The sequence below is a fragment of the Mesoplodon mirus genome (genome assembly GCF_964341445.2).
Source record: "Mesoplodon mirus genome assembly, chromosome: 3".
Taxonomy (NCBI): Eukaryota; Metazoa; Chordata; class Mammalia; order Artiodactyla; family Ziphiidae; genus Mesoplodon; species Mesoplodon mirus.
This window is the reverse complement of record NC_138978.1, coordinates 175,881,579-175,901,029: the sequence shown is the minus strand read 5'-3', so window position 1 is coordinate 175,901,029 and position 19,451 is coordinate 175,881,579. Positions and strand designations below refer to the sequence as shown.

The following is a 19,451-nucleotide window of genomic DNA, read 5'->3' as shown; positions in this document are numbered from 1 at the left end:
TTTCTTTCCTTTATCAAATGCTTTTTAATTCTTAATATTTTTAGAAAAATTTATTTTAAAATTCTGGCTTCTTCAATAAATTATAAACTGTTATTCTTTCCTACTATCAGTAGGGAACTGCTTTTTCCTTCACCCTCTCTGATAAATTACTAGCTGAGAAACCACAAAACTAAACTCGTGATGACTGGTAGCAGTGGACTTTTACCCTCCCATTGTCAAATTGTTTTCACATATGTTATCCACAAGCTCGTTGTCCAGTGTTCTGGATTCAGTCCCAGAAGCTTTCTTTTTTTGTTGTTGTTTTTTCTTAATTGTTCTGGATAACCAGCATTTAAAGTGAAGCCAGGGAATTCTTATTTTTCGGGTTGGATAAAAGATACTTTAATAAATGCTAGACCTAAAATAGTTATTAAAAGAAGCTTGCTAGGTTTATTAAGTTCCTGACATTTAATATCCAGTATCATATTTCTAACTTTTTTTCTTCTATAGAAAAACATTCACATTTTATTCTCTAGAGCTAAGTTCAAATGAAATTAAATGAGGGAATAATTTTGTACTTGCTACCAAATGAATCTAGGAAAAAAATCAATATAATCTTGTAACAGATCTAATGGAATTTAATAATCTAATAGGATCCAATAATCTGTTTACTAGTCCTTTAGAGGAGAGGTTAAGTGAAGGAGTTATCAATATTTCTGCTAACTAGTTCCTATGCTAATTATTTGTATTCATTTTAGTAAACCAGTCAGAATTCTTATAAGTAATTCAGTTACTACTGGAGTCATGTGATGGAATTATATTTTTTCTAAAACATTCTTAAAGTCAGTCTGATTTAGATTAGCTTGCTATAATTAAACTAGGTTCTGTTCATCACACACTATCATCTCTTTCACCTAACTAAAGTTTTCTAAGCAATAGTTAAATAATTTATCTTATCTCAGCACTTTATTAAGTTGAACTTAAACCTGGGAATAACCAAGGTCTTTAGAATGGTTATGGATGCAGCTTTATGTTTTATTTTTATAGCCTTATATATAGAAAGCCCTGAGTAGAATTTTGTATTTCCAGTAATGTGTAATAAAACTTTTTTTTTCATCTTTATTGGAGTATAATTGCTTAACAATGGTGTGTTAGTTTCTGCTTTATAACAAAGTGAATCAGTTATACATATACATATGTTCCCATATCCCGTCCCTCTTGCGTCTGCCTCCCACCCTCCCTATCCCACCCCTCCAGGCGGTCACAAAGCACTGAGCTGATGTCCCTATGCTATGCGGCTGCTTCCCACTAGCTATCTACCTTACGATTGGTAGTGTATATATGTCCATGCCTCTCTTTCGCTTTGTCACAGCTTACCCTTCCCCCTCCCCATATCCTCAAGTCCATTCTCTAGTAGCTCTGTGTCTTTATTCCTGTCTTACCCCTAGGTTCTTCATGACATTTTTTTTCTTCTTAAATTCCATATATATGTGTTAGCATACGGTATTTGTCTTTCTCTTTCTGACTTACTTCACTGTGTATGACAGACTCTAGGTCTATCCACCTTATTACAAATAGCTCAATTTCATTTCTTTTTATGGCTGAGTAATATTCCATTGTATATATGTGCCACATCTTCTTTATCCATTCATCCGATGATGGACACTTAGGTTGTTTCCATCTCTGGGCTATTGTAAATAGGGCTGCAATGAACATTTTGGTACATGTCTCTTTTTGAATTATGGTTTTCTCAGGGTATATGCCTAGCAGTGGGATTGCTGGGTCATATGGTAGTTCTATTTGTATTTTTTTAAGGAACCTCCATACTGTTCTCCATAGTGGCTGTACCAATTCACATTCCCACCAGCAGTGCAAGAGGGTTCCCTTTTCTCCACACCCTCTCCAGCATTTATTGTTTCTAGATTTTTTGATGATGGCCATTCTGACTGGTGTGAGATGATATCTCATTGTAGTTTTGATTTGCATTTCTCTAATGATTAAAGATGTTGAGCATTCTTTCATGTGTTTGTTGGCAGTCTGTATATCTTCTGTGGAGAAATGTCTGTTTAAGTCTTCTGCCCATTTTTTGGATTGGGTTGTTTGTTTTTTTGTTATTGAGCTGCATGAGCTGCTTATAAATTTTGGAGATTAATCCTTTGTCAGTTGCTTCATTTGCAAATATTTTCTCCCATTTTGAGGGTTGTCTTTTGGTCTTGTTTATGGTTTCCTTTGCTGTACAAAAGCTTTTAAGTTTCATTAGGTCCCATGTGTTTATTTTTGTCTTTATTTCCATTTCTCTAGGAGGTGGGTCCAAAAGGATCTTGCTGTGATTTATGTCATAGAGTGTTCTGCCTATGTTTTCCTCTAAGAGTTTGATAGTTTCTGGCCTTACATTTAGGTCTTTAATCCACTTTGAGCTTATTTGTGTGTATGCTGTTAGGGAGTGATCTAATCTCATACTTTTACATGTCCCTATCCAGTTTTCCCAGCACCACTTATTGAAGAGGCTGTCCTTTCTCCACTGTACATTCCTGCCTTCTTTATCAAAGATAAGGTGACCATATGTGCGTGGGTTTATCTCTGGGCATTCTATCCTGTTCCATTGATCTGTCTTTCTGTTTTTGTGCCAGTACCATACTGTCTTGATTACTGTAGCTTTGTAGTATAGTCTGAAGTCAGGGAGCCTGATACCTCCAGCTCCATTTTTCGTTCTCAAGATTGCTTTGGCTATTCGGGGTCTTTTGTGTTTCCATACAAATTGTGAAATTTTTTGTTCTAGTTCTGTGAAAAATGCCAGTGGTAGTTTGATAGGGATTGCATTGAATCTGTAGATTGCTTTGGGTAGTAGAGTCATTTTCACAATGTTGATTCTTCCAATCCAAGAACATGTTATATCTCTCCATCTATTTGTATCATCTTTAATTTCTCTCATCAGTGTCTTATAATTTTCTGCATACAGGTCTTTTGTCTCCTTAGGTAGGTTTATTCCTAGATATTTTATTCTTTCTGTTGCAATGGTAAATGGGAGTGTTTTCTTGATTTCACTTTCTGATTTTTCATCATTAGTATATAGGAATGCCAGAGATTTCTGTGCATTAATTTTGTATCCTGCAACTTTACCAAATTCATTGATTAGCTCTAGTAGTTTTCTGGTACCATCTTTAGGATTCTCTATGTATAGTATCATGTCATCTGCAAACAGTGACAGCTTTACTTCTTCTTTTCCGATTTGGATTCCTTTTATTTCCTTTTCTTCTCTGATTGCTGTGGCTAAAACTTCCAAAACTAGGTTGAATAAGAGTGGTGAGAGTGGGCAACCTTGTCTTGTTCCTGATCTTAGTGGAAATGGTTTCAGTTTTTCACCATTGAGGATGATGCTGGCTGTGGGTTTGTCATATATGGCCTTTATTATGTTGAGGAAAGTTCCCTCTATGCCTACTTTCTGCAGGGTTTTTATCATAAATGGGTGTTGCATTTTGTCAAAAGCTTTCTCTGCATCTATTGAGATGATCATATGGTTTTTCTCCTTCAATTTGTTAATATGGTGTATCACGTTGATTGATCTGTGTATATTGAAGAATCCTTGCATTCCTGGAATAAACCCCACTTGATCATGGTGTATGGTCCTTTTAATGTGCTGTTGGATTCTGTTTGCTAGTATTTTGTTGAGGATTTTTGCATCTATGTTTGTCAGTGATATTGGCCCGTAGTTTTCTTTCTTTGTGACATCCTTGTCTGGTTTTGGTATCAGGGTGATGATGGTCTCGTAGAATGAGTTTGGGAGTGTTCCTCCCTCTGCTGTATTTTGGAAGAGTTTGAGAAGGATAGGTATTAGCTCTTCTCTAAATGTTTGATAGAATTCGCCTGTGAAGCCATCTGGTCCTGGGCTTTTGTTTGTTGGAAGATTTTTTATCACAGTTTCAATTTCAGTGCTTGTGATTGGTCTGTTCATATTTTCTATTTCTTCCTGATTCAGTCTTGGCAGGTTGTGCATTTCTAAGAACTTGTCCATTTCTTCCAGGTTGTCCATTTTATTGGCATAGAGTTGCTTGTAGTAATCTCTCATGATCTTTTGTATTTCTGCAGTGTCAGTTGTTACTTTTCCTTTTTCATTTCTAATTCTATTGATTTGAGTCTTCTCCCTTTTTTTCTTGATGAGTCTGGCTAATGGTTTATCAATTTTATCTTCTCAAAGAACCAGCTTTTAGTTTTATTGATCTTTGCTATCGTTTCCTTCATTTCTTTTTCATTTATTTCTGATCTGATTTTTATGATTTCTTTCCTTCTGCTAACTTTGGGATGTTTTTGTTCTTCATTCTCTAATTGCTTTAGGTGCAAGGTTAGGTTGTTTATTTGAGATGTTTCCTGTTTCTTAAGGTGGGATTGCATTGCTATAAACTTCCCTCTTAGAACTGCTTTTGCTGCATCCCATAGGTTTTGGGTCGTCGTGTTTCCATTGTCATGTGTTTCTAGGTATTTTTTAATTTCCTCTTTGATTTCTTCAGTGATCACTTCGTTATTAAGTAGTGTATTGTTTAGCCTCCATGTGTTTGTATTTTTTACAGATCTTTTCCTGTAATTGATATCTAGTCTCATAGCGTTGTGGTCGGAAAAGATACTTGATACAATTTCAATTTTCTTAAATTTACCAAGGCTTGATTTGTGACCCAAGATATGATCTATCCTGGAGAATGTTCCATGAGCACTTGAGAAAAATGTGTATTCTGGTTTTTTTGGTTGGAATGTCCTATAAATATCAGTTAAGTCCATCTTGTTGAATGTATCATTTAAAGCTTGTGTTTCCTTATTTATTTTCATTTTGGATTATCTGTCCATTGGTGAAAGTGGGGTGTTAAAGTCACCTACTATGAATGTGTCGCTGTCGATTTCCCCTTTTATGGCTGTTAGTATTTGCCTTATGTATTGAGGTGATCCTATGTTGGGTGCATAAATATTTACAATTGTTATATCTTCTTCTTGGACCGATCCCTTGATCATTATGTAGTGTCCTTCTTTGTCTCTTCTAGTAGTCTTTATTTTAAAGTCTATTTTGTCTGATATGAGAATTGCTACTCCAGCTTTCTTTTGGTTTCCATTTGCATGGAATATCTTTTTCCATCCCCTTACTTTCAGTCTGTATGTGTCTCTAGGTCTGAAGTGGGTCTCTTGTAGACAGCATATATATGGGTCTTGTTTTTGTATCCATTCAGCCAATCTGTGTCTTTTGGTGGTAGCATTTATTCCATTTACATTTAAGGTAATTATCGATATGTATGTTCCTATTCCCATTTCCTTAATTGTTTTGTGTTCGTTATTGTAGGTATTTTCCTTCTGTTGTGTTTCTTGCCTAGAGAAGTTCCTTTAGCATTTGTTGTAAAGCTGGTTTGGTGGTGCTGAACTCTTTCAGCTTTTGCTTGTCTGTAAAGGTTTTAATTTCTCCATCAAATCTGAATGAGATCCTTGCTGGGTAGAGTAATCTTGGTTGCAGATTTTTCTCCTTCATCACTTTAAATATGTCCTGCCAGTCCCTTCTGGCTTGCAGGGTTTCTGCTGAAAGATCAGCTGTCAACCTTATGGGGATTCCCTTGTGTGTTATTTGTTGTTTTTCCCTTGCTGCTTGTAATATGTTTTTTTTTGTATTTAATTTTTGACAGTTTGATTAATATGTGTCTTGGCGTATTTCTCCTTGGATTTATCCTGTATGGGACTCTCTGTGCCTCCTGGACTTGATTAACTATTTCCTTTCCCATATTAGGGAAGTTTTCAACTATAATCTCTTCAAATATTTTCTCAGTCCCTTTCTTTTTCTCTTCTTCTGGAACCCCTATAATTCGAATGTTGGTGCATTTAATGTTGTCCCAGAGGTCTCTGAGACTGTCCTCAGTTCTTTTCATTCTTTTTTCTTTCTTCTGCTCTGCAGTAGTTATTTCCACTATTTTATCTTCCACGTCACTTATCCGTTCTTCTGCCTTAGTTATTCTGCTATTGATCCCATCTAGCGTACTTTTCATTTCATTTATTGTGTTTCTAATCGTTGCTTAGTTCTTCTAGGTCCTTGTTAACTGTTTCTTGCATTTTGTCTATTCTATTTCCAAGATTTTGGATCATCTTTACTGTCATTATTCTGGATTCTTTTTCAGGTAGACTGCCTATTTCCTCTTCATTTGTTAGGTCTGGTGGGTTTTTATCTTGCTCCTTCTTCTGTGTGTTTTTCTGTCTTCTCATTTTGTTTATGTTACTGTGTTTGGGGTCTCCTTTTTGCAGGCTGCAGGTTCGTAGTTCCCGTTGTTTTTGGTGTCTGTCCCCAGTGGCTAAGATTGGTTCAGTGGGTTGTGTAGGCTTCCTGGTGGAGGGGACTACTGCCTGTGTTCTGGTGGATGAGGCTGGATCTTGTCTTTCTGGTGGACAGGTCCACGTCTGGTGGTGTGTTTTGGGGTGTCTGTGGACTTTTTATGATTTTAGGCAGCCTCTCTGCTAATGGGTGGCGTTGTGTTCCTGTCTTGCTAGTTGTTTGGCATAGGGTGTCCAGCACCGTAGCTTGCTGGTCGTTGAGTGAAGCTGGGTGCTGGTGTTGAGATGGAGATCTCTGGAAGATTTTCACTGTTTGTTATTATGTGGAGCTGGGAGGTCTCTTGTGGACCAGTGTTCTGAAGTTGGCTCTCCCACCTCAGAGGCACAGCACTGACTCCTGGCTGCAGCACCAAGAACCTTTCATCCACACGTCTCCTCAATTTGGGATGAATTGTTGTCTATTCAGGTATTCCACAGATGCAGGGTACATCAATTTGATTGTGGAGCTTTAATCCGCTGCTTCTGAGGCTGCTGGGAGAGATTTCCCTTTCTCTTCTTTGTTCTCACAGCTCCCGGGTCTCAGCTTTGGATTTGGCCCCGCCTCTGCGTGTAGGTCGCCGGAGGGCGTCTGCTCTTCGCTCAGACAGGACAGGGTTAAAGGAGCAGCCGCTTCGGGGACTCTGGCTCACTCAGGGCGGGGTGGCGGGGTGTGGGGGGGGGGGCGGGGCACGGAATGCGGGGCGAGCCTGCGGCGGCAGAGGCCAGCGTGACGTTGCATCAGCCCGAGGCGCGCCGTGCACTCTCCTGGGGAAGCCGTCCCTGGATCCCGGGACCCTGGCAGTGACGGGCTGCACAGACTCCCCGGAAGTGGGGCGTGGACAGTGACCTGCGCTCGCACACAGGCCTCTTGTCAGTGGCAGCAGCAGCCCCAGGGTCCCACGCCCGTCTCTGGGGTCCGCGCTTTCAGCCGCGGCTCGCGCCCGTCTCTGGAGCTCCTTTAAGCAGCGTTCTTATTCCCCTCTCCTCGCGCACCAGGAAATAAAGAGGGAAGAAAAAGTCTCTTGTCTCTTCGGCAGCTCCAGACTTTTTCCCGGACTCCCTCCTGGCTAGCTGTGGCACATTAGCCCCTTCAGGCTTTGTTCACGTCGCCAGCCCCAGTCCTCTCCCTGCGTTCCGACCGAAGCCCGAGCCTCAGCTCCCAGCCCCACCCGTCCCGGCAGGCGAGCAGACAAGCCTCTCGGGCTGGTGAGTGCCGGTCGGCACCGATCCTCTGTGCGGGAATCTCTCAGCTTTGCCCTCCGCACCCCTGTTGCTGTGCTCTCCTCTGCGACTCGGAAGCTTTCCCCCTCTGCTACCCACAGTCTCCGCCCGCGAAGGGGCTTCCTAGTGTGTGGAAACCTTTCCTCCTTCACGGCTCCCTCCCACTGGTGCAGGTCCCGTCCCTATCCTTTTGTCTCTGTTTATTCTTTTTTCTTTTGCCCTACCCAGGTACGTGGGGAGTTCCTTGCCTTTTGGGAGGTCTGAGGTCTTCTGCCAGCATTCAGTAGGTGTTTTGTAGGAGTTGTTCCACGTGTAGCTGTATTTCTGGTGTATCTGTGGGGAGGAAGGTGATCTCCGCATCTTACTCTTCCGCCATCTTCCCTGGAAGTCTAATACAACTTTTTATTGAGATTTTTATTGGAGATGAGAATATAGCCACCATTGTGACTCGCTTGGCCCTGTCTGTCCTTGTGTAGGTGCGTTTTACAAACACTAATGGTGAATTCCATTTGCTCTTTGTCATAGAAAGCTAAGACTTTGGCAATGTCAGTTACTTCCCCTGGATTTGCCGAGTTCACTCCTCAATCCATCCTAAGGTCTGGTCTTCGAACAACACCTTTAGCGTCTCCCTCTTTGTCACCTGGAAGGTCTCTTACTCCTCCTTTACGACTTAAAGAAACTAGAATTTCATTCATGGAAGAAGGCATAACCACAAAATGGACTGCTGGAGTAAGTTTGATAATAGTTGGAACAAAAGGATTTAATAAGAATATATTAGCTCTTATAAGTAAAAAGTTAGATAAATTGATTTATATAATATCACTATAGATTTTTATATACAGACTTTATATACAGACTACAGGTAGTCATAAAATCAGAAGACATTGGTTCAGAAGGCAACTTTAGGGCCTTGGCTAAGCCAAACCCATCACTTACAGGTGAAGAAAATAGGGCTAGAAGCACCAAGTCAAATTATCTATAACCAAATAGCTATTTGGTGGTAGAAATGGGACTAGAATTGTTTTGTTTTGTTTTTTTAAATTTCTTTGTTTTTTAACCCGTATTGTACTGCTTCTCTTATTAAGTTCCTACTTCGTTGTCTATTTAGGGAGGGTATGTCTTCAGAGCTCCACTGTAGGTTAATAGGAGCTCATTGGTGCTTATTGGGCATCTTCCCTATTCTGTGTTTTAGTCTTTTGGGATTAGTGATCTATTACCAGTTAGAGAACCATTAACAGTCATTAACTTTTAATCAGCAATCTGAAGAGAATGGATTTAAAATAAGTGAATTTTGATGGGTAAAAGAATTTGGAGAAAAACGGAACGTGGAAAGGGTGGGGTGGGTATGATTGGGATGGATAGCTTAGACGTGACTGATTTTTACTAGTAAAATTATTTTTCTCCAAACCTTTTACTTAACAGGCTGCAGATGACAGCAAAACAAAAGCATTTATTACTGCACCTTTCCATAAATGTGCAGTTCCAGCAGAAGCTGAATGGCTGAAGAATAAAGATAAGGCAACATCTTTTCCCCTGAATAACCCTGAAAAGGACCATCAGGAAATGAATGTGAGGTCACAGGATACAACTTCACAAAGTTTGGAGAAGCTGGATGTGAGCATACAAAATAGCAATATTTCAACCAGATCAGACCAGACTACCTTGGAGTATCAGGATGCTCCATCACCAGAAGACTTTGAAGGTATTTTCATGGCCTCTAAGCCAGTGACACGCTCTTCCACTGAACAAATTACTAATTTAACTGAACAGACTGAGAACAGTGATAAAGATACATTTGAATTGGAAGTAACTCCTCCAGACCTGGAGAAACAAATGGGTAAGAACTCATCCCAAATATTCAAAATGGCCATTGATACTCTTCAGTAAAATTTGTAATAGAGGTTTTTCTGTCATAAGAAAAGCATCGGGGTTAAATAATTATATGGTCACAGCACAGTAGGTTCTAGACATAATACACATATCTTAATTCTTTCCACTTACAAATATGGCTTACTTATATTGTTACATTCATTATAAGTAGGTATGAGATTTGAGGAGAGGAGAACTTAATGTGTGTTCTGTTTTCATTTGGAAATGAAATTTGGAAAAGAACAGTAATGGTTAAGGAAGAAATGTCAGGTATCAGTGTGACTTAAGGTCTTCCTATAGCTATGAGAAATAATAATACTACCTTTACAGACTAGGTTAACTTATCCATACAGCAGCCTCAACTTTCTAGAAAGCTGCTCAGAAAACAGGAAGTTCATTCTACTCTCCATCCCTACCTCCAAAATAATCACTGGAAACTGAAAAGTAATGTCCAAAGACCCATGAATTTATTGTCTTTATATTCATTTGTCAAAAAATTTTTGAGCCCCTAATTTATGTGCAACAGGTGGGCTCCGGCTTTGTGTGTGCTAAGTGTTAAGTGATAAAGTAATAAGTAGACATAGCACCTGCCCACATGTAATTTTGAACCTAGTGGATTATATCAAACAAGCACGTACAATGCAGTTTGATAAATGCTACACTGGGGAATATAGAAAGGACCAGTAGAACACCAGGAAGGGGAGAGATTTGGCTTAGAATTGGTGGATCAGAAAAGTTATTCTATTTTTATGTTTCTTACCCCTGCATAGATTTAAAGGTAATTCTTAACTTTAAATATGTAAAACCCAATACTTATATAAAAATCTGTGTCATAGTGGTTTCTTTGGGGAAATACGTTCTGCTTAAGCTGAACTAAGGTTTCTCAAAATGTGAATGCCGTGAAGTTTGGGCTATGATGTCTTTATTTAATAAACATACACATTATTAATTGCTCTAAGGATTTAACACTCTCTTTATAAATAGCATATGTTTAGAAGTTTACATTACTCTTTTGATGTGCTGTGTTCCACTAAAATATTTGAATGGTAAATGTTCGACAAGGATGTTCATGGCAGTGTCTTCATTGATTAGTCCTAAAATGATTAGACAGTCTCAGATAGAAATTTTTATTGTTTTTGTGGGGGATTATATAGCACAAACTTTAGAGTGAAATAAGCTAGATTTGAATCTTACTAGCTCAGCTAGTTACTAGGTTTGTGATCTGGGATAAGCAGTGTAACCATATGCTTCTGTTTTCTCATCTGTAAAATGGGAGTAATAGTACTACCTCTTTGGATGTTGAGGATTAAGAGAGTTCTTAAATGTAAAACACTTGCAACAGTGCCTGTTAAGCCAAAAGTGTGAGTGGTAGATGAAAGAGAGGGGGTTGGGAGGGGGGCTCTTGACCTAGGCTCAGAGAATTAGAAGGAACTTGCAGTCTGATGCCAGTGGAGTAAATCTAAAAGTACAAAAAGCAGACCCAACAACTTATTAAAAAGTAATAGGCCAGACCGTGAGTAATCGCTAAACATTTAGCATAAATAATTATGAATGTCCTTAATTGTGTGATTTTTAGGCACTTTAGAAGATGCAGAAACAAAGGATCTCTCAGTTGCAGAGGGGGCACTTTCAGAATTAAATACCTTAAGCCCCATTCAAGGAGTTGAAGCTTCTCTTTGTATACCATCAGTCTGTGAAGGGTAAGTTTATAGAGAAAATTTCAAATATTAATAAAGTTTAATGAAACTGTGAAGCAGTAGTAAATATTGATATTTGTTCTATGCATAGATTAGCTCTTATTTTGATCTTCGGCATTTCCATTTTGGTAATGTTTTCTGTTATGAAAGAAGTTCATTTGTACAACTGTGTGTTATTTCATAGTTATTATGAAATCTGAGAATGATACCAGATGTTTCCTAAATATATAGAGACATGATAAATTGAGGCAGAACTCTTTAATATTCTTCGGTGATTCTATTTTTGTTGAAAACCGAAAGTGTCACTCACAGCCACGCATCCCTCCATGCCCTCCCATTTTCAGTGGTTTTAGGATGATCAGGTATGTATCCTATAGCACCAAGACAGAGCATAAGGGAGATGGTTCAGAGGCAGTAGTGTTCCCTGCCATTTGATTGATACAAGACTCTAGCAGTTTTTGTTTTTCAGTGACTGCTTGAACTGTTATGCTCCCAATTATTCCGTTTCATTTAGCACTTAACACATTTAGCCAGTGTACTAGATGATGTATGGCAGTGCTTCTTAAAGTGCGGTCTGATAAGATTGATGCCAGTTCCCAGTTTATGGTCTACAACAAGATAGCAGCTTCTGTTAGAATATATATCAGTAGCCTTTTTTGAAAGTCAGCTGAGCTAATCAGTGAAGTAATTGATTGATTGACCTTCTGGCATAAACTCCTTATCTCACTGCAAGACTGGAAACATTGTATATCAGCACTTTGAGTAACACTGTTGCAGAGCAGGGGTCTCCAACCCCCGGGCTGCGGACCGGCTGCGGACTGGTACCGGTTAGGAACCAGGCCGCACAGCAGGAGGTGAGTGGTGGGCGAGCAAGTGAAGCTTCATCTGTCGCTCCCCATCGCTCGCATTACTGCCTGAACCATCCCCCTTCATCCATGGAAAAATTGTCTTCTGTGAAAGTGGTCCCTGGTGCCAAAAAGGTTGACTGCTGTTGTAGAGAATACCAAAAGAGTTGCAGCTTCAGTTATCAAGAAGTAGTAAGGGTAATTTACTAAGATCAGCCCACATAAAATGTGATAATTTAAGGCATTGTAAATGGTTCATTACTTTATAAGTCTTGAGAGTGACTTCACAAACCACCCACAAAAATCAGTATCATGATAGTCACCTCTCTGTCATACATTGAACTCAATCAGATGCTTCACTTCTGGAAGAGAAATCCTGATTAACTGTGATCTTTGCCAGGCCTTCATGGAAAAAGAGGGAGAAACAGTACAAAAGGATTATCAAGATTGTTTTGTTGTTTAATTCTAAGGTTTTTTAAATTTTAATGAAAACTAATATTTATTGTAATGGATTTGATGGATAATTACAACAATGGCAAATCAAAAGAGCATTCACTTGACCAGAAACTTTGTGGTCATCAGTAACAATCTAGGTGAATATTCACCATCCTTGGCAAGCTAGTTCCTTTTTAAATGTAAACTTATTTGGTTGTGGGTTCTTAGTTATCCTTACTATAAGTATTGTGATTAAGTTAAGTCTTACAAATATACCTACAGATAAATGTGTATATATTCCAAATACATACTTTTTCTTGAATTTACTTTGCAGTTTGTCCAGTTTAAAAAAATCAGCATGCTTTAGTTGGCTTTAGGGAAAGGCCAGCTCAGAATAGAAAGGGACCACTGTCAACATCTTTCCAGAACACTTATCAAGTGAATTAATGCAGGTCACACTGGTCTCCGATTTTGAGTCATTTATCATGTGCTTTCCAGTTAGCATTAAAATATTGAATCTGATTCTACGGAGTATATGGGGGAAATGTCCATAATATTTGATAGATTTATTTGAAGAATGTGGCCACAGATAATTAAAAATTGTCCTAAGTGTAATTTATACTGACCAGCATTTTTAAATCATTTTATTTGTAGTTTAAGGTCATGCCATTGTATTCAACAAAAAAAATTTAGAAAATAGGAAAAACAAATACAGCATTACTTGTTTCTAAATTCACTTGTAAATTATTTAGTAGTATTGTGGATGAAGTTGCATGGTATTTTCTCTGAACCTCAGTTTTCATGAACAAAATGAAAAGTAAGAATTGGGTAAAGCAGATTAGAGCAGATGGAATCTTCTTACACACTAAAGTATATATTTCTATTTCTAAAGGAAAATCCTCACCCCGAAGTCCAAGGAACCTGTTTTAGACGAAGGACTGGTATCTGTTGAAAGCTGTACCTCTACAATTAGAGCAGGTAACAATAAATGTATGTATTATTTTGACTTTAGAATGATTTCATTTTAGTGTTGTGTCTAAAGAGTGTTCTATTCTTAGGACAAAAGAATCTGGATAATAATCCAGACTTCGTTATCTCAGTTATTCTCCAGTTGTTTCCCCAGCTAAAAATAGAATTCTGAGGAGGTGTGTCAGCTGCCAAACAGTGGGTTGTTTATAAAACACTCTGTGGTTCTCATAGTGGAAGTCTTAGAATGGTTTTTGTGGATATATTTAAAGAAGAGCAAAGTGAATTACCAGTCTCCAGCCAGACTGCACACCTGCTTTTTGATCTTCTGAGATTCAGTTATATATACAGGGAAACTTCCATATTTGTTCTGTGTTTGTGGTAACATATAGCCAAGATTGGCTTATTATTATTAGAAAATAATCTCAAATGACTGAATTTTTTCCAGGGAAAATGGACAGATACATGGAATTTGTTTTTTTTTTTGAGTGCCTCCTCTCAGTTAGACCCTGACTATACAGAGACGAGGAAGATATATTTTCCTCATTGAACTCACAGTTGGGTTTAGGGAAAGCAGACACCTTGAATGCCTGTGCCTAGAACTTGTCTAAGCATTTCACGTGAGGACTTGTCTAAGCATTTCACATATGGTGTTGACACTGTCTGGCTCTAGAGCTCATGTTCTTAACCGTTATATCCTCCTCCTGTCACATTATGAATAGGGCTTAGGACAAGCTTGAGTATACCTGTTCTCCCCCCACCCCCCCACACACCCCGCCCATTAAGAATGTAATATATATTTACTGTAAAATAATCAGGAAATCGTAGTCTCACATATAAAGTAAAAATCCCCATAACCCGGTTACCCAGTTTAAGAATCTATTATTAAGAAAGTGTCTTTTCCCTGAGTTTTTTTCCTGTGCATTTTTTCCCAATATGTTGAAAGAGGAGGTTAAGTGTGGTGGATAGAGAATACCAAGGATTTAAAAAGACTGCTTGGGTTCATAACCCTGTTCTGCACTTACTATGTATAAGACTATGAGCTATACCTCTGTTTCTTTGTCTATAAAATTTAATAGCTTTCACTGTTAATAAAAGCTCAATAAATGTTAGCTATTATAAATTATTAACAATTAAATTTATTATAATCAAAAACAACTTTCTTTTTCACTTAACAGTATATTTAAGATATTTTCCCATGTCATTAATACAGATTAATTCTGTTCTTTTTAGTGGCTATAATAGTATTTCATAGTATGGATGTTCTGTGGCGTGCTTAACTAATTGCTGATTGGTGAACAGTTTGACCTGATGACCATTTTTGTTTGTTTTGCTGTCTCATTTTTGCAGTGAATATTATTGTGTATGCATCTTTGCACAGTCTTTGTCAGTGTTTCTTTTGAGCAGATTCCTAAACTTGGCCTTGCTGGGTCAAGGAGTGTGCACAGATTTTTAATATTTTATTGTTTTCGCCAGTAAAGGTTGTTTAAAGAGGAAGGTGAAAGATAAGGAGAAAATTTTCTTTATGATCCCCCCCAATTTATTTAAATGGTAGACTATGTGGCCATTTGGATGCTTTCTGCCAAAAGGGAAATATCTAGTCCTTTTCACAAAGGACTAGATAATTGATCTAGCCAGATCAAAGCCCAGATTGCATGTCCCTCATGTAACTCTGTAATGGCTCAACAAGGATAGCTGGTTGTCTAGTAGTCACCTGGTGAACATAATTTTCAGATTAATAAGGAACAAACACATCTGAGCTCCTCAGAGCAGTTTATCATCATATTGAAGTTTCACAGTAAGGGCAAGAATTATATTCTAGTTGAGAAAAACCAAAGTTGTCATTTTTAAATGTAAAATTTATCTACTGTGTTTTATTTTTGTGGAAAGCAAATATGTATTGTTTAAACTGAGTGATTGGATACTGATGAAACAGGAGTGATACGTAAATCCTCATAGGCTTTTCCTCTTTTAAGATGTTAGAAATTTTTTGGCATTATGACAGTTTTTCAAGGAAACATTAAGTGCAATGCAGCCTTTTCCCTTCTGTTTGCTTCCCCAGTTGTGTATATATCTTTTTTGTTTTTAGTTTAAAATATGGAAGATTAACTCTCATTTTTCTTTCAGCTATGGCTGATGTTCTTGGTGATAGTGGAAGCTCTGGGCTTGTTGTCTCTGAAGGCCCTATTATCTCTGAACATAGGCTTGACCAGGAAACAGCACTGAACTTAAAAGAAGATCATGAAGTAGAAGTTGATATACTAAAAGCAAGTGTTGACTTACCAGAAGAAAAGCCTCCAATTTCTGATGATTCTCCTGATACTCAAGAAATTCATGTAAAAAAAATAATTTTTTATTTCTTTGTCAGTCTTTCAGTTTTGGTTTAGTTCAGTTTCAAACCATAGTTCAAATCTGATGTATTCATTTATTTGACTGCTATATGAAAACCTCTTTAAAAAAATCTGCGTTCAAAAAAGTATATAAATATATTGTGGAATTATGGAGCACATCCTTTAAGAAATTGTTTTTCATGAAAACCAAAAGGCTGTGTTAAAGAAGTCACAATTTTAATAATTTAATTTTTGCTCAGTATCCGGTTCAAATGAAAGTTCTTTTAGCCATAAGAAAACAGCTATTGGTTACTCTAGAGACATGTATGACATCGAAACTATCCAGAGCTTATATTTGAGAATAATCGAGTACAGTTAAATAGGATTCTTCCCCCGCCCCACGCCCCCCCCACCCCCCCATTCATACTTGTGGGAAAATTCTGTTCTGCTGGCTGGGGTTTAACTTCTTAGACGCTCCAGAAAGGTGGGGACTTTTTTTTGTATGTGTGTGGGGTTGGTATTTAATATGACTTACATTTCTTAAAATTCCACCAAATCTCTTTTATTATCAACAGGCAACTTTTATATGATAAATGAATTTAAGATGAAGAAAAATCACCTCTTCTAATTATTTATAGAGATGTGATTGTATAATATTTGGGAGGTTTAACTCATAGAAATGTCATGGTTATCCATATTCAGTTTCATGAGTATTCTCACCGTGAGTTAGAAGGATAAAGTCCCTGTTCCTTCAGCTGGGAAGCTAACACAATTTGTGGGCATGGTGTAAATGGGAATCCTCATTTCTGGGTATTTCCAGTCTTTCATTTCACTGAATGTTTGGGGAGTGGGAAAATGTCATTGTTTAGGTGGGTGGTAATGTTCTACCTTCTTGGTCAGGAGATCTCTCTGTTACTTTCTGCCTCCTCCTTTTTCTCCCCTTCCCTTACCAAAAGGTAAATGCAAGGAGCATTCCTTCTTCCACCAAACCCTTGCAAGAGAGGTACTGAACTTGAAAGCCTTAGGAATTTCATGGTTTATGCAGCCCCAGCAAAGGGAAGAGGATTGAGTCTAGCCCAAGGGAGCTTATGTAGGTGAATTCTTCTTCAACCTTATGGGGATCATGCTGTTTAGAAAAAGTGTGGTTAGTTAGGTAATTTGGGGATTATCATTAAAACACAGTTTGGGGGTTGTTTCTTTTTCTCCGGTTAATTTTTCTTTCCTTGGGTGAGAATAGAGTAAGTCCTTAATTATCACAACTGTTAGTTAGCATCATAATAATTTTTTAAGGTTTTGTTAAGACTGTCTTTTTTAGCCAGGGAAATGTAGAATTCTACTTTTAATTCCATTCAGAATCTCAATCTTTTTCTATCTAGTTATTTTGACTGAATGAGAAAGTCTGATTGCTTAAATGGATATTTTATAAAGTAAACCCATAAGTATATGCCATATCAGATGTAGTTTATGTTTAACAATTCATACACCAAGGGAGAGGTGGTCATGAAAAAAATTTATGCTTTAGGTTAATGTAAATGTATACATTAACAGTCTCTTATCTTTAATTCCTTTTAGGTAATTGAACATGAAAAGCTTGAAGTTCAAGATTTAGGACAAGAGGCTAGGAATCTTTCATTTAATGAGTTGTATCCCTCAGGAACTCTTAAGCTTCGATACAATTTTGATACCATTGAGCAACAGTTTTGTGACTTACCTGATAACAAAGACTCTGCTGAGTGTGACATTGCTGAAGTAGATGGGGAACTTTTTGTGCCACAGAGCAACTTTACCTTGATTTTGGAAGGTGAAGAAGGAGAAGTAGAGACAGGTGATTCTGCAGCATCTAATGTGCTAGCTAAAGCAGCTAATGCAGCCACTGAGGAAAAACATATATACAGTGGGGAAAATGATAATCACGGACATGTTGCAAATTTGCCATCTGTCATAACTAGTGATCAGGAGTCCCAAAGGGTAGAGACATTACCATATGTGCCTGAACCAATTAAAGTAGCAATCGCAGAAAATTTATTAGATGTAATTAAAGACACAAGAAGTAAAGAAATTACTTCAGATACAATGGAACAGTCCATTCAAGAAAACATACCTTTAATAAGCCAAAAGGTAATGTGTTCCACCAAGTTAGCCAAATCTACATTTAAGACTGTTCAGGAAACAAGTACGGTGACTATAAATGTCAGCGAAGTTAATGACATGATTTCCTCCAGAACTCGCAAAAGAGGACGTGTCCAAAACCTGAATGTCAAATCGGCACAACAGGAAGAGTCATCAGATGTTGCTACTCCTGAGATGCTGGGACTTTCAGTTATGAAGAAAACTAGGAAAACAAAAGAAATTTCGGGGGCTTTTGAAAGTGCCTGTGCCTGTTCTGATGATAAAGGAATATCTCATAACCAGCAAATACCTCAAAATTCTATTACTCCTAGGAGAGGAAAGAGAAAAAAAGAAATTACTCAAGACACTTTAGAAAATATTAATTCTGTGGAACCAGAATTACAGGTTACTCCAGGTAGGGAATTAAGAAGGTTAAAATCATCTCAGCTGTGGGAACCAGCAACTGAAGAAACTTCTTTTAGAAAAGAAGTTAAGCTTTCATCTGTTACAAAAAGGACTCCTAAACGAATTAAAAAATCTCTCGAAAATCAGGAAAGTGTTGAAGTTATAAATGATCTGAAAGTCACTAAAGTAGCAAGTCCTAGCAGAAGTACCAGGAAATTGAGAAGTGCTAATTTGGAAACTTCTAAAAATACAGGATATAAACAAGATGGGGAGTCCATTGAAGATCAACTGCCTCTTCAACATAGTAAAAGGGTTAAAAAGAGGGAAGTTAGTGCGTCAGATGTAATAGAAGATTCCAAACTTGGTTCATCCCAGTTGACTCTTCAAGCAGAATTTAATACTCCTGCTACACCTAGGAAACGTGGTAGACCAAGAAAAATTAATCCATCTGAAGATGTAGAATCTAAGGCTGTTAAGGAAGCAAGAAGTCTCAAGAAGAGAGAAGGTCTCAGCATCCAAAGGAGATCTACAAGAAACACCCCAGCTAAAAGTGAAAATGCTGATGTTGGAAAACCAGCTTTAGAAAAATCAGTTTTAGTGCCAAATGAGGAACTTGTTACAGCGATGAGCTCTAAGAAGAAGCTTACAAAAAGGACTGAAAACCAAAGCCAAAAACGTTTATTACGCTCAATATCAGAAAAATGCATAGATGAAGAAATGACAGACAAAGAACCAAATGACCAAGAAGAAAAATTGCTTGCCACAGTTGCTTTGGCTAAATCTTCCCATAGCACAAGGACTAGATCTAGCAAGGCCATCTTGTTGCCGGACCTTTCTGAACCAAAAAATGAGTCTTTTTTATTTTCTTCTGTGTCAAAGGTTCCAAGGAAAGAGAAAGGTACTTTTATTTCTTTTCAAAGCATAATTTTCATCTCATTCAAAGTCTTCAGTTTAAAAAAAATTCTGTTGGTTCAAACATGATTAGATTTTGTGTTAAGGCACTAATGGATTATTTCTCCTAAAAATGATTTGTAGTTACAGGGAATTCCTCCCCCTTCAAAAAAACAAAAACAAAAACCAATTTTGATCTTTTGATGGTAAAATTTAAATATTTTATATTTTAAAGTTCATTTTTAGATTCAAGAATTTCTGTTTCACCATGATTTTTTAAATCCTATAATTCACTTGACATAGGTTTAATTTTTTTTAGAATAGTATTATTTCTCTTCATTCTGCCCTTATATCATGTGACTTAATTTTGGTTT

At 37.6% G+C, this 19,451-nt stretch overlaps 1 protein-coding gene across 3 annotated transcripts in view; it reads left to right on the top strand.

The window, feature by feature from the left end:
* Window positions 1–19,451, top strand: part of AHCTF1 (AT-hook containing transcription factor 1) — an 85,901-nt gene that overhangs the window by 58,448 nt on the left and 8,002 nt on the right. The window contains exons 28-33 of one of the 3 annotated variants that reach the window (XM_082615034.1): window positions 8,056–8,259; window positions 8,953–9,232; window positions 10,976–11,099; window positions 13,269–13,366; window positions 15,470–15,678; window positions 17,245–19,084. In XM_082615034.1, coding sequence (XP_082471160.1) covers window positions 8,056–8,259; window positions 8,953–9,232; window positions 10,976–11,099; window positions 13,269–13,366; window positions 15,470–15,678; window positions 17,245–19,084 — 2,755 coding nt within the window. Of the gene's footprint in view, window positions 1–8,055; window positions 8,260–8,952; window positions 9,368–10,975; window positions 11,100–13,268; window positions 13,367–15,469; window positions 15,679–17,244; window positions 19,085–19,451 lie in introns of all 3 variants that reach the window. The other 2 variants (XM_082615033.1, XM_082615032.1) reach the window with 2 other exon arrangements.